The following is a 15977-nucleotide window of genomic DNA, read 5'->3' as shown; positions in this document are numbered from 1 at the left end:
ATAAAAAAAAATAATAAAAAACTATTCCTTAACAAGCAATCATTTCTTATGGACATGTCCTAATCCGCATACTTAACGTTAACATTTAAAACAAACTTCAAATTCAAAGCCGACCTCGTTCGCATGTAATACAAAAACGGAGATTAAAGTACGAATTATCACTATCTATACCGTTCCCTCCACCAACGACCACCTAGTTACACACCGTTTTTATTCACGTTGTACAGCAGATTACTACCAGTTACAAACACTGGGTACGATTTATACGCGCCAGCTCAGCTATTAGCTGCATAGCTAATACAAGGGGAGGTCGACGCACCATAAAGACGTCATCAACTAATTGCTTCGTGACTGGCGCTTAGCTTTGACGTTCGAATCACCTAGCAACAGGTTGTTTGGCCGAGCTTGCGCTTTCAAAACTCTGTTGTTGAAGTCATGCCATATTAGTATTTGGAAGTTGGCGGAGATCATTTGCAGCATATTGAAGTATGTATCGATGAATGACAGATTTAATAGCTGTTAAAGTTATGGAAATCCTCTTCAGGCTTTTATAAAGCACAATATTAACGGTAGTTTTGAAATGACGTCGTCTATAAGGTGTACACCTTGGTGCTAAGCATTACCTACACCAGAGAACACTAACAGCCTGTCCGTTTTTCTGCTTCATCAACAGATGGACCAAACTGCAAGACCACTTCGAATTCCCCCTGAAATGGGAACGTACGCCGAAAAACATGGAATATTTGACCTAATGCAGGTATGTGACTCGTTTCATAAAGCGGTCAGAATGAAATGCCCATTCATTTCCTAGAGACAGTTTTTTTTTTTTGTTGTAATGTCAGGACATGTAAGGCGGAATCTGAAATAACGATGCATTTCGTAATTTGATTAAAGAGCACAAGAAACAAGAGTACAGAATTAATAGATAAACAGTTAAAACCTCGAGGGAGAGCCCGACCAGCGATAGCAATAGAAATGTAAAACTTTTTTACACCCGTTTTTTTATTCTGTGAAGTTAGTTCTGTATTTCTTTTCTTTCTCTGTTTCTCTTTTTTAAATTTTTTTTCTTTCCTCTTTAAAATCTGCTGATTTGTACAGCATTGGTAATGGAGACCAGGGTTTGTGTCCCCATGTGGAGTTTGCTTGTTCTCCCCATGTCAGTGTTGGTTTCCCCCCATTGTCCAGTGACATGCGGGCTAGGTGACATGCTTAAGTGGCCCCAGTGTGTGTTTTGGTATGTGTATAAGTGGTCACACTGCAATGGACTGGTGACCTGGTCGGGTTGTGTTCCCGCCTTGTGCCCTATGCTGGCTGGGATGGACTCCAGGACCTCTGCAGCCCTGGTTTGCATAAAGCAGGTTAGAAAATGACAGAAGAATGGTAATGGCCTGTTATTTCTGAAGTAAAAAACCGAATCCAATTTTATTGTTTTTGTCAGAAGGGGATACAATTGCTCAAGGACACAAATTTGTATCTGGTACAACAATGAATGTTAGGATGTTAGAACATTAGAAAGAGTTTGACAGGAAAGGCCATTAAGTCTAACAGAGTTCATCAGTCCTATCCACTTAATTGCTCCAGAATAGCATCAAGCGGAGTTTTAAAAGTCCCCAAAGTTAGGGCTGCCCAACTCCCTTTCTATGGAAATGAGGACATTTGGGTTGAAAAATTAGTTCTTTTGAGGATATCTTTCCCCAAGAAACCATAATGTGCCCTTTATACTGTCTTATGGTTTTTAAAAATGATATAAACCTTTAGTAGCAGTTTATCACTATAATTTTGAAATGATGGCCATAATCACAGCCACTGGCAAACTAATAAGCCATTAAACATTTTGAATATGTCAAGTCTCTTAAATGAACAGACTTCATTCTTTCCATTGTTATTTGGATAGTTTTTTTTTTCAAAAAAATGATACACATGGTAAATTCACTTCTAGTAAAATAAAAATTATTTTCCTCTTTTCAGTTTAGTTTATTTGCATTTATCTTCATTCTTTTATATTTTTCCACTGAAGCTTTTTTGCCTGGGTTCTTGAATAAATAAGAATAGAAATCTTTACATTGCATGCTACTGAAATTGAATCCTGGGAGCTTTAGCTCCTTAACTGAATCGAAAACATGAATATCTGTGGTTCAAGTGGTCTGTGAACTTGCACTTTCTTTTCGGCATAATGGGTATTCGTGAATTTATATAAATGAATGAATTATTTTTTATTTATTTATTTTTTACTCTGGATGTAAAGCGACCTTGGGTTTGTGAAAGGCGCTCAATAAATGTAACCTATTATTATGAAAATATTAAATTACTTGAAGTGACTTATTACTCGATCAACTGATAACTAAAAAGGTATTGAATCTATATGACAGAATAAATGCGTTTATTTATTTATTTTTAATTAAATGAAACTTTTAATAGTTGACTCATTCATTTACAATGCTAAACCCATTTTGGAACAACAGGTGGTAATAACAGTATTTTCTATTAAAATATTGCAAAGCAGTACTTACTTGAACTTAAATATGACGGACTGTACCTGGATGTCTGAAATTTCTTCGTTAAGAATCGAAAATAAGATGTCGCCTATAAAATGTGAAATTTGTAATTTCGATTTTGAATAAATTCACTTGGTTAAGGTGAATTAGGATTACTAATAATTAAGGAAAGGAACATCATCTATAATGAACTGTCTACTTGCCAAGAAGAATTCAAAAGATGGGCACACTCTGACTATTCTTGTCATTATCTGTGTTGTTTACTACTGGAATGGAAATGAAGATTCTGTGGAAAAAAGTGTGCACACTACATGTGCAAATGCTGATTGGCTTTTAATTTTTACCAACGATAAGGATATGGAGATTTTCTCATTTTGGGAACCAAAATTCTGGACATCTTCAAAATTGCATAATTTTGTCCTCCCGGACAGTCCATGGCGCATTAAAAGTAAGGACGGTTGGCAGTGCTACCAAAGTCCTACTGTCTGCCACACTACTTGGTCACTTAGTCCACGTGTCTGTGGTTCTCTTTGTAAACAAAAACTTCCTAATGTTTGTGTGGGATTCACCCTAACAAGTTTCCAGCTGTGTCCCAATGTTTTCAAACAGGTCTCCTGTTAATCTTCTTTTTCTTAAACTGTAAAGGCTCAGCTCTTTTAATCTTTCCTCATAACTCATCCCCTGTAGCCCTGGACTCGGCCCAGTCGCTCTTCTCTGGACCTTCTCTAGTGCTGCTCTGTCCTTTTTGTAGCCTGGAGACCCAAACTGCACCCAGGACTCCAGATGAAGCCTCACCAGTGTGTTATAAAGCTGAGCAGAACCTCCTGTGACTTGCGCTCCACACATCAAGGCGCTATATAACCCGACAGTCTGTTAGCCTTCTTAATGACTTCTGAACACCGTCTGCCAGTTGTCCTCTACGACTCCTGAATCCTTCCTTCTCATAAGACGTACTTTCATTTTTCAGACCTCAAAATGAACAGAAGATCATGGATGGCATAACCAGTAAGCACAAGGCTTGACTTGGACCCGAGTGGGTGGCTGTTAATTCTGCCTCTGTTCTCTGGACCAGGGGCCGTGACTTAAAGACAGCAAACTGTTGGTTTAAATTCTACTGCTTTATAATGGAAGGCTAATTCTTTTTTTATTTCATGTCCTTTATTCTGATTACACACTTTTATTTTCTTGCAGTCAATCATACATGTGCTTAAGATGTCATTTAGGAAAAAAAAGTAATTAAAATATTTCCCTTTTTTATATATTTTGTATTTATTTTCACTTACTGTTGTGGCAGATGGGGCGCTATCGCACCCTTGAACCCCTGTCCAAGACTCCAGACACCAAGTAAAAGTCCAAAAGTAGACTATATTTATTATCAACAGTGCACAAATATTCATTAAACAAATCACAATAATAAATCAATAATCAATCCTCCACTCCCAGATGCGTTGCCCTCCTACCACCCAACTCAGCTCGCCGTCTTTGAGCTGCCACAGTCCTCTTATAGTCCGTGACTCGGAAGTGCTTCTGAACCCTCCGTCCATGTGACTTCTTAGCACTTCCGGGTCAGATCAAAACTCTTCTTTTTCTTCACCCCAGAAGCACGTCATTCCCCTTGTCCATGTGACTCGGACGTACTTCCGGGGCGTAGGGCAAATAATATTCTTTGCTCCTCCCTGCAGTTGCATCTAGCGGCCCCTAGGGTATCCAGCATAGCTGTGGATGAAAACTCCATTGTCCAGGATTCCCTGCTGGTCTTCGGGACACCTTCATGCTGCAGGGAGGGCTCCATCTGGTGGCGTGGGGGTATTGGCCGGGATGGCAAGCTGGGTATAGACCACACTGTATACCCTTGGGCCTTTATCTTGGGTGGGGGTTGAATTCTTGTTTTGTTACATTTTGAAGTTATTAGGTGGAGTGTTAAGTTTTATTGATTTAATACTATATTACTTTCTTGTAATTAAAAATGGTAATTTATATTGCACGTTTCACAGAGTGAACACAATACATAACATTTTTAAGACATTAAAAAATGACTTTTTGCTGTCCGTGGTTTTTAACATACAGTAGCACCTTTTCATTCTCTTTAATTACATTTGTTTATATACTCAGCAAAAAAAGAAACGTCCCTTTTTCAGGACTGTGTATTTCAACAATAATGTTTTAAAAATCCAAATAACTTTACAGATCTTCATTGTAAAGGGTTTAAACAATGTTTTCCATGCATGTTCAATTAACCCTAATCAATTAATTAACATGCACCTGTGGAATGGTCGTTAAGACCTTAACAGCTTACAGAAAGTAGCCATTTAAGGTCACAGCTCTAAAAACGCAGGACACTAAAGAGACTTGTCTACCGACTGTGAAAGATGCCCAGGGTCCCTGCTCATCTGCGTGAACGTGCATTAGGCATGCTGCAGGGAGGCATGAGGACTGCTGATGTGGCTAGGGCAATAAATTGCCATGTCCGCACTGTGAGACGCCTAAGACAGCGCTACAGGGAGACAGGAAGGACAGCTGATCATCCTCGCAGTGGAAGACCACGTGTAACAACACCTGCACAGGATCGGTACATCCGAATATCACACCTGCGTGACAGGTACAGGATGGCCACAACAACTGCCCGAGTCACACCAGGAACACACAATCCCTCCATCAGTGCTCAGACTGTCCGCAATAGGCTGAGAGAGGCTGGACTGAGGGCTTGTAGGCCTGTTGTAAGGCAGGTCCTTACCAGACATCACCAGCAACAACGCCGCCGATGGGCACAAACCCACCTTCGCTGGACCAGACAGGAGTGGCAAAAAGTGCTCTTCACTGATGAGTCCCGGTTTTGTCTCACCAGGGGTGATGGACGGATTCATGTTTATAGTCGAAGGAATTGAGCACATCTGGGACCTGTTGGATCGCAGGGTGAGGGCTAGGGCCATTCCCCCCCAGAAATGTCCAGGAACTTGCAGGTGCCTTGGTGGAAGAGTGGGGTAACATCTCACAGCAAGAACTGACAAATCTGGTCCAGTCCATGAGGAGGAGATGCACTGCAGTACTTCAAGCAGCTGGTGGCCACACCAGAGACTGACTGGTACTTTTGATGTTGAGCCTCCCTTCATTCAGGGACACATTGTGAAACATTTTTAGTTTATGTCTTATGGTGTTGACTCTTTTAGTGTTCATACAAATATTTAAACATTAAGTTTACTGAAAGTAAAAACAGTTGAAAGTCAGAGGATGTTTCTTTTTTTTGCTGAGTATATATATTTTGAAAAATGTATTTATTTCATTCTAAGGTGTTTCCCCATATAAAATAGTAGAAACAGATACAAATAAAAATATACAACCTCAACAGCAGCAGCTCATTGTATTGTTTTTGAACTTGAGAGTGCGCTTATCCTGAAGCGGCAGCTTTGCTAATTCTGTGCTTGAGGATCTGAAATTCACATTCTCAGGCAGCCATATCAGTAGTGCTGTTTCAAACATTCAGATCATTGGTACCCAGAAATGGGCATCATTGAGCATATGCCTATTCACTAATAATCATTTTTTATATTTATATAGTGCCTTGCTCACTACTCCAAAGCGCTTTACATGGTGAGAGGGGAGCCACTTCAACCACCACTAATGTGCAGCGTCCACCTGGATGACATGACGGCAGTCATTTTGTGTTGGTACGCTCACCACACATTAGCTATTAGGTGGTAAAGTGGTGAGAGAGCCAATTTAGAGACAGGGCATAATTAGGGGGCCAGAACGACTAGGCCGTGGTGGGCAGTTTAGCCTGGACATCAGGATACACATCAGTCTTTATGAGGGATGCCTAGGGGTCTTTTATGACCACTGAGAGTCGGCACCATTTTTACAGTACACGGTGTCCCTATCACCACACTAGGGCATTGAAACCCACATTCAGACCACACCAACACCTCTTCCAGCAGGGGGGTACTTACCCTGTCACGTGTGAAGATTAAAATAATGAAAGGTTTAATCCAAGCTGATTCAGGCATAAGTCAGTCAGTCATTGTCCAACCCGCTCTATCCTAAATACAGGGTCATGGGGGGTCTGCTGGAGCACAGGATGCCAGCACACACACACTCGCACACCAAGCACACACTAGGGCCAATTTAGAATCGCCAATGCACCTAACATGCATGTCTTTGGACTGTGGGAGGAAACCCACGCAGACACGGGGAGAACATGCAAACTCCACGCAGGGAAGACCCAGGAAGCGATCCCTTGTCTCCTTACTGCGAGACAGCGGCGCTACCCACTGCGCCACCGTGCCAGCCCCTCAGGCACAAGTTGTACAGAAAATTTGCTTGTTTTACGAATGGCGGTTGGTAAGCCCAGATTTGTTCGTTCTTCTTGCTGAATGGCGCTTTAGAATACATAGCAAAAGAAATTTCTCCATAACGTGTTATGTAAAATAACAGCACAGGTGATGAAGACAGAAAAGCTGAGTAATTTACACGTATGCTTCGATTTTTCTTGTCAGACTATTCTGAGTCGACTTTTGGTGGATAAGCCGCAAGATCCTGTTGAATATCTCCTTGATCTGCTGAAACGAGGCAACTTTGAAGGTCAGTTTCATTTAATTCTATAAAGAGAGTGCATTGTTCAGATTACTGTAAAGTGAATAGCAACATCGTGGACCCAACTGAATTGTTTGTGACCGTTTTTGAGATGATGCCTGAGGTCTCTTTTTGGAATATGTTTGTACAGCTTAACACAGGATGACAACACACAAGTTCATACATCAGCCATTTTGCTCTAATAGTCCTTGAGCTTTTCCTATCCTGCATAAATATATGACTGGCCTGATCTGACTGAATGAATGAGTGTGGCTGTTGTTATGCGCGTGGTGTTTCTGAAGCTGATCTACTTGTAGGTGAGCTGAATGAGGTGTGGGTGCCTCGCAACTTGTGTTTGCTACAAATGACAAAATGCACTTTGGTTTTGTTACGTTTCACACTTGCACTCTCTTTGTCTGTGGCTCTTCTGCAAAAGCAACCCTGGCGACTTCTCCACATGCGTTTTAATGTCCTTTTGTTTTATTTCCTTTTCACCAATGAATTCAGGTTTGGGTGGAATGATTTTAACACATGAAAACTCATCTCCCATGTCGAGAGAGCCCGTCGGGTGTGCTGTTGAACATTCTGGACCTCGCTGCCTGGATTGGCCTTCCTTGGCAATCCCAGCTGAATTCCAGATGTGTCTGTTTATTAAAACCTACAATCACATGAATGGCCTTCCCCTCATCTAGGCTTGACTTAGATGGTCAACGTAAAAACACAACTCCCGGTACTTCTGTTAAATCTGCCTGTTGCCGTGGTATAAACACGAGGCGTACATTAATCCACACAGGCCATATCCAATTTATGTGTCCATTCTGATAACCACTCTTGAAATTACAGCCACTAGTAAATCAGAGGACATCTGCTGTACACGTGTGAGAAAACGATAATGTGAAAAAGTATACTTCAATCATTCATTAAAAAAAAAGCAAAATGACATTCTGTGGCCATTGTTTTCAGCCATGTTAGCAGATATTTCCTCAATTGCTTTTTATATTTGAGTTATATAGCCAGCAGCTGTACACTTCAGAAGAGGTCATCCACTTGCAGCTAAGCGCGTTTCAGGCTTGACCATTACTTGGATGGGAGACCACCAAGAGAAACTTGGCTTGCTGCTGGAAGAGTTGTTGGTGAGGCCAGCAGGGGGAAGTCACCCTGTGGTATGAATGTGGATCCAAATGCCCCAGGACGTGAAACAGAGGTCCTGACTCTCAGTGATCATAAAAGATCTCTGGGCATCCTTTGTAAAGAGTAGGGAGTTTCCCAGTCTTCTTCTTTGTCTTTCTTCATCTGCTCCCATTAGATGACCCACTGTGGTGACCCCTTTTCCATATCTTTCTGTCCTCATCGTCTAGTTCTGTCACCCCCATCACCTGCATGTCCCCTCTCACCACATCCATAAACCTTCTCTTGGGCCTTCCTCTTCTCCTCTTCCCTGGCAGCTCTATCCTTAGCATCCTTCTCCCAATATACCCAGCATCTCTCCTCTGCACATGTCCAAACCAACGCAATCTTGTCTCTCTGGCTTTGTCTACAAAACCAACCAACCTGAGCCGACCCCTATGCACACACTGTGTGTGTGTGTGTGTGTATATATATATATGTATTTATGTATGTACGGTATGTATATGTGTATATATATATATGTATATGTGTGTATATGTATATATATGTATATATATATATATATATAATATGTGTGTGTATGTATATGGGTTCACCGACAAAAGCATGATAGACATATGCACCCTGACAAAACCACGACCGACAAATGAGCGCCGTGATTTTGACGGCACATTTTAATCAGCGCTATTTTGTCGGTGCACATATGTCTATCGCACAAATGACGGGTCACATGTATATGTACATATGTGTGAGTGTGTGTGTGTGTGTGTATATACAGTACAGGCCAAAAGTTTGGCCACACCTCCTCATTCAATGTGTTTTCTTTACTTTCATGACCATTTACATTGGTAGATTCTCACTGAAAACTAAGAATGAACACACATGGAGTTATGTACTAAACAAAAAAAGGTGAAATAGCTGAAAACCTGCTTTATATTCTAGTTTCTTCAAAATAGCCACCCTTTGCTCGGATTACTGCTTTGCACACTCTTGGAATTCTCTCGATGAGCTTCAACAGGTAGTCACCTGAAATGGTTTTCCAACAGTCTTGAAGGAGTTCCCAGAGGTGTTTAGCACTTGTTGGCCCCTTTGCCTTCACTCTGCGGTCCAGCTCACCCCAAACCATCTCGATTGGGTTCAGGTCCGGTGACTGTGGAGGCCAGGTCATCTGCCGCAGCACTCCATCACTCTCCTTCTTGGTCAAATAGCCCTTACACAGCCTGGAGGTGTGTTTGGGGTCATTGTCCTGTTGAAAAATAAATGATCATTCAACTAACCTGACTTCTGCACAACACAACTGCTGGTCCCAACCCCATTGATAAAGCAAGAAATTCCACTAAACAACCCTGATAAGGCACATCTGTGAAGTGACAACCATTTCAGGTGACTACCTGTTGAAGCTCATCGAGAGAATGGCAAGAGTGTGCAAAGCAGTAATCAGAGCAAAGGGTGGCTATTTTGAAGAAACTAGAATATAAAACATGTTTTCAGTTATTTCACCTTTTTTTGTTAAGTACATAACTCCATGTGTGTTCATTCATAGTTTTGATGCCTTCAGTGAGAATCTACCAATGTAAATGGTCATGAAGATGAACTTTTGGCCTGCACTGTATATATAAAATCCAACGTCTGTATGTCTGTCCGCTTTTCACGAGGGAACTAAATGGATTTTCTAGAATTTTCTTGAACATTCCGATTGATTTTGTGACTTCTCTCATTGCACTAAGTATCATAGTTCACTTGCGGTACCGATTTATTTGCATGAATCTGAGAGAAACGGTACGGACTGAGGGAAGTGGGTGGGACCCTCCTCACTCACGCACCATCTTCGGAGCATGTACCTTACATCCGCTTTCGTAGCGAACGAGAGAACTACGTAACCGATTTAAAACGGGTTGTTTTTTCTTTTCTATAATTTGCTTGAACATTCCGGTTGATTTTGTGACTTCTCTCATCATGCTAAGAATTGGAGTTCACTTGTATGGGTGATACATTTGCGCTAATCCGAGAGACAGAGGCTGCGGGCCGAGGGGAGGGGAAACGTGTTGTCAGGAGTGGGGAGGCAGGCGGGGCCCTCCTCACTGTCCTGTTTCACTACTACATGGCCAGAGCCGCGGGGGACAGCTAGTTTGTTATATAGCCCAAAATCACACAAGGAATGCCTCAGCGGTCTTTAACAGGCCCTGTTTTTCGACATTCCTAAAGCCCAGCCTTGACTCTCTAAGAAAACAATAAAAAATTAAAAATCAAACAAATCTTGAGGAAGAATATTGAATGAGAGAGAGAGAGACCCCCTTCCAGGTAGGCCGGGCTTGCAACAGGTATCACAAAATGGGTTAAATACAACACAGAACACAAGTGTGAATGAGCCCACCAAGGCCCAATACACCGTCCATGCAGAAGCTTAGATTTGCTCCCATTGTTGTTCGTCCCCTTAATTCCAGAGTCACTCTTTTTCAACAGATAGAATCGAGCAATTTCTCCCTATTTTTGTTTTTTTTTAGAAAATGATCACATCTGCTCTTTTGCCTGGAATAACAGCCCATTAATAAAAATATTAAGCAGGCAGCAAGTTCTGAAGTCGAGACGTCCTGCTGCTAAAACTACGTGGGTGGCTGCTCGATGACGTGCCAGTGCTGGTGCAGAAATTGTTTTGTGTTGGTTGGATTGTTAAAAGAGTTTTTTTTTTTTTTGCCTGCAGGAAAAAAAAGCACAAAAATTGAAAACGAATGCATTTTGGTGTGTCTAACACAAGGGGGCATTATTGTTCTAAATTATAAATGAGTTGTCTTTTTCATTTATTTGGTTAAACCCCCAATCCCTAAGGTCCAATTGTGAGAGGTACTTAAATAAATTTAAACAAAACATCTCAAACTTTTATTTTTTTGTTGGGTAGGCTTGTGTTTTTTTTTTTTTTTTTTAAGATTAAGTTTCTGCAAAACACTTGACCCCAAGAGCATTTCTCAATCTGTTATTCTGTCTTATCTCTTCCGAGCCTTTTGACATTCCTGCAATGTGAACTCTGATCCAGAAGAGTCCAGCAAGATTCACATGTCAAGCTGGAAATCTCTGACAAACTTTACAAAACTGAAATGGGAACATTTTACTCGGTGCACTTGGAACTTCATCCATGCTATGCAAAAACAGTTTTGTAGGCATAAAAAAGTATTTTATTATTATTATTATTTTTTTAAAGATGTGATTGGCATTTCTTTCCTTTAATGGTTAATTATGAGTTGTCAGTTTCAGAGACTTTAATAGGAAGAACGTTTACAATTGGTGGCTCCCAAACTCGGTTCTGGGGACGCCCCCCCTGTGACCAAACAACAAGAACAACATGTATTTCCAGAGCACATTTTCATACAATAATGGAGCTCAAAGTGCTTTACATGATGAAGAAAGAGAAAAAAGACAAAGTAAGAATTAAAATCAGAGAACACTAATTAACATAGAATAAGAGTAAGGTCCAATGACCAGGGAGGACAGAAAAAACAAAAAAAAAACTCCAGATGGCTGGAGAGAAAAAATAAAATCTGCAGGGGTTCCAGGCCACGAGACCACCAAGCCCCGTTTAGGCATTCAACCTAACATAAATGATCAGTCCGCATGGTATTCAGGATTCTCATTTTAGGACTTGATGATGACGGTCACGTGGACTTCTGGCTTTTAATCCATCAATGTAGGGACATCACGGTGCTTTGATTAGGAAAGAAAACCGGAAAAGGAACAGAAGACAGAGTAGGGGTCAGTACGGATTTTGGAGCCACCATGAATAGTAATGATAATTAATTGAATAAGCAGAGCATCAGGATTAAATTAAAATGAAGTTATGAGAAAGCCATGTTAACGTAATGTGTTTTTAGCAGTGTTTTTTTTTTGCTCCACCGTATCAGCCTGGCGAATTCCTATTGGCAGGCTATTCCAGATTTTAGGTGCAGAACAGCAGAAGGCCGCCCGCCTCACCACTTCTTTTAAGTTTTGCTCTTGGAATTCTAAGCAGACACTCATTTGAAGATCTAAGGTTACGATTTGGAATATAAGGTGTCGGACACTCTGATATATAAGATGGAGCGAGATTATTTAAGGCTTTGTTATCCATAAGCAGGATTTTAAAATCAGTTCTAAATGACACAGGTAATCTTTGTAGTGACATCAGAATTTGCTTTTCCTAGTTAGGATTCTAGCAGCTGCATTCTGCATTCGTTGCAATCGATTTATGTCTTTTTTTGGGTAGTCCTGAGAGGAGTGCGTTACAGTAATCTAGTCGTTTTAAAACAAAAGCGTGAATTAATTTCTCAGCATCTTTCAATGTTATAAGAGGTCTAACTTTTGCTATACTTCTTAAGTGAAAATAATGCTGTCCTAGTGATTTGATGAATATGCGATTTAAAATTCAGGTCAGAGTCAACAGTTACTCCTAAATTCTTTACCTCCGTCTTGACGTTTAATCCTAATCCATCAAGTTTATTTCTAATAACCTCATTATATCCATTATTGCCAATCACTAAAATTTCAGTTTTTTCTTTATTTAGCTTGAGAAAATTGCTACTCATCCACTCAGAAACACAAGTAAGACATTGTGTTAGTGTAACAGAGTCGGAGTCATCAGGTGCTATTGATAAGTACAGCTGCGTGTCATCAGCATAGCTGTGGTAGCTCACGTTATGCCCCGAGATAATCTGACCTAACGGAAGCATGTAGATTGAAAAGAGCAGTGGACCCAGGATAGAGCCATGCGGACCACCATATAGAATATGATGTGTCTTCTGTTTTTAATTATACTCCTGGCCTAATTAAGTGAACTGTTATTTCCTGTTTCCCAGTGTTTTGGAGACCCAAGAGAACTTCAGTTTGGTTCATTGTTTTGATGTGTCCTCCCCCACCATAACCAATGGGAGGAAGAGCGAAAGCTTTAGGTTCGTTAAATGTCGATCTCCTGTTTTCGACGGATCTCGACATTTTAGGGTCCCCGGATACTAAAAACATCGATTATCTCATGATGGTGTGTGTGTCTGTCTGTGTTTCTTGAGGATGGTCCAGAGCTAAAACAGCTGAATGAAAAAATTCCAAACCTGAAACTTAAGCCTGTTAGGAGATGATGACGATGATGATGTGCTGATTAGTTTTTGGGCCAAATCATGTAAGAGAAAGAGGCAGCAGTCCTCAATGACAGTCCTGGAGGACCACCGTGGCTGCAGGTTTTCATTCTAACCCTTTCTTTAATGAGTGCCCTGCTTGTGCTGCTAATTAACGTCTTGTGAATTTGTTTTAATGAACTTCTCTTTTAAGATTTGTTCCCCTGAATTGCTTCATTCCTTTCCTCAAATGGCACCCAAACAGAAATGAAACATGAAGTGATTGAGCCAAGAGAAGAGCAACTAAGTCAGGGCCTCAAACTCCAGCCAGTTTCACTCCAACCAGTTGCTTAATTAGGTGCTGATTCTTGTCGTTCATTGAACTCGTTCTTATATTCTGTGGCTTCTTGCTGCTCTCATTGTGCAACAGCAGACATTTCCGAAACTGATGATTTCCTCTTTTCTAAGAACACCGTTAAAATGTTTAGGGGACCTGAGCAGATCAACATATCTGAGACTTTCACCTTTCTTTATTTTCAGTTATTGTGTGATGGACACCAGGCGGGTATTTTCCGTACGTCGCTTAAATCATCCGAAATCAGATGCCTCATCTTGGATGAGTTAATGCCAGTGAAACTCAACCGGGATAAGTCGGTTTTTCAAACGCAGCGGTGTAGTAGATTAGTCTAGCTAGATCTAATCATCCGAGATGAATGCACGCGCCCGCGCTGAGTGAAAAGCCCATATATATTGAGTCTAGAAAACATGATCAGTAAGTCTTTGATAGGCTGCAACACAATGACGAAAGAACGGGCGCATTTTCACACAAGCTGTGATTTAATATGCACAAGGGGTAACACTGCAAAAGCAGCCCAAACCAGAAAAGACAGCTGGCAAAACGTGGCCGACAGATTAAACGCGTGTGCATTGAACTTACTGATAGCAGAGTTTCATTTCCTATGTGTCAGATTAATTATTAGATAGATACTTTATTATATAATATGTCATAATTCCAGATCAAACGTGAACACAAGGAGAACATGGGGACAGGTTAAAGTGAAGTACAAGAATATACTTCAAACTAGTAAATATTGATATATAACTATTTAAAGAATTGTTGACATAAAGAATCATATATAATATAAAAAACATTAATTTTAAAGCTAATAAGAAGGCAGACAAGCAAAAAACAGGTGGAGGTCCACGCGGTCCAAACCTAACCCCTGCGGAAGAGTTGGCTCTCCAGCAAAATGCCCATCGCCCAGTTTCTGAGGGCATTCCAGTGGGAAGCTCCTCCTCGGAACCAGTGGCAGGATGCAGTGGTCACTTCATTTCAGGTAAAGGATGGTCAGTGCATATATTTGTCCTCAATGTGTGCTATAGGTAGGTTCCATATAGCCCTCTTTTTTTGTTGGGTCAGTTGCAGTGAATGTCATATCCCTAGAACTTGTGTCTGACCAACGAGATATTGACAGAGGTCAAATATTTGATGAAGACACTGTGTCTGATTATTCATCAGGAGGAGATGTACATTTTCCAAATAATGTTTGATCAAACTCCACTCTGATCAGTCCCATGTGCCCCAATCACATTTGGAAATCCTGGGTAATGAGAATGTTAGGCAGATTGTGAGATTCTTTACGGAACTGTGGGTGTTTTTGCCCGTGTACCTGCCTGAAAACCCAAAGGAAATATTTCAGAGACAAACAGACTTTACGAATTGCCTGGCAAACTGCACTTTTAAGCAGATTTTCCGCATCGCCTACAGTATATAAAAAAAAAGTGCCGCTTGCAAAAAAACTTCAAAGCAATGTATACTGTCTGTGTGCTTGTGAAAGCCTGACTTCGCCGAGTTTGACTTCAAATATAAGGTGCTAATAAATCTTTACGGTACAATATTCCCACCCGGCTAAAGCGGTATCTTTCGAAAATAATTTCATCCGGGAACAATAAAGGGTCTTGCCGATCGCGCAAAAACCCTCTCTATATGAAATTCACTTCTTATAATTTGCGTACCGATAGCAATTGGTCGCTCATTCATGAACGGCGAAGCTATGACTAAATGAGCAGGAGCAGGATTGAGGATTTGGATGTGCTGCTATGACAACACATCCAGCAAGAGTTTGGAAAAACCGACATATCCAGGATCAGGCCAAATTGTCCACTATTACATCCGGCTAACCGACTAATCCACGTACGAAAAATACCCCCCAGTTGTTTTGGCTTATTTTGTATCTTATTAATTATTGTTTGGCTGCTAACTAAGAAACAATTAAGAGGTCTGAGTCTTCAAGAGCAAGTCAATTAAGAAGTTAATTATCCGCAAAAACAGGACACTCGTTAAGAAAAGGCCTAGAATGAAAACCTGCAGCCACTGCGGCCCTCCTGGACTGGAGTTGGCGACCCCTGTACTAGAGGAACCCTCAAGTACCTTAATTTTGCAGTTAATTCTGAATTCTTCTTTTCAATTGCTACCTTAATGACTTATTTTATGATCCGAAAGATCAGCAACTGAAATGTTAGATAATAGTTTGGGTAACTTGGTTCCTGCAGCGGTGAGCCTCCTGACACTTGCATCTGAATTTTTTTTTTTATTAAAAGTGCACTAAGTATTTTTATGGGAAAAATGTGTTTTTTTGTTTTCTTTTTATCAATGTTTCCATCTTGATTTTGATTCTGTTTTTCCAGAAGTTCTGGTTATTTAATTCATCAT

The 15977-nt window shown here is 40.8% G+C and overlaps 1 protein-coding gene across 1 annotated transcript in view; it reads left to right on the top strand.

Moving 5' to 3' along the window:
- Positions 1-389: 389 nt before the first annotated feature.
- Positions 390-15977, top strand: part of ak8 (adenylate kinase 8) — a 163400-nt gene continuing 147812 nt past the window's right edge. The window contains exons 1-3 of the mRNA XM_039764300.1: positions 390-486; positions 674-757; positions 6986-7070. Of these exons, the coding sequence (XP_039620234.1) occupies positions 674-757; positions 6986-7070 (169 nt within the window). The 5' untranslated portion in view covers positions 390-486. The remainder of the gene's footprint in view (positions 487-673; positions 758-6985; positions 7071-15977) is intronic.

Source organism: Polypterus senegalus, chromosome 9, assembly GCF_016835505.1.
Source record: "Polypterus senegalus isolate Bchr_013 chromosome 9, ASM1683550v1, whole genome shotgun sequence".
In the NCBI taxonomy this organism is placed as follows: Eukaryota; Metazoa; Chordata; class Cladistia; order Polypteriformes; family Polypteridae; genus Polypterus; species Polypterus senegalus.
The sequence above is the reverse complement of the archived record's forward strand: the minus strand, read 5'-3'. Positions and strand labels throughout refer to the sequence as shown.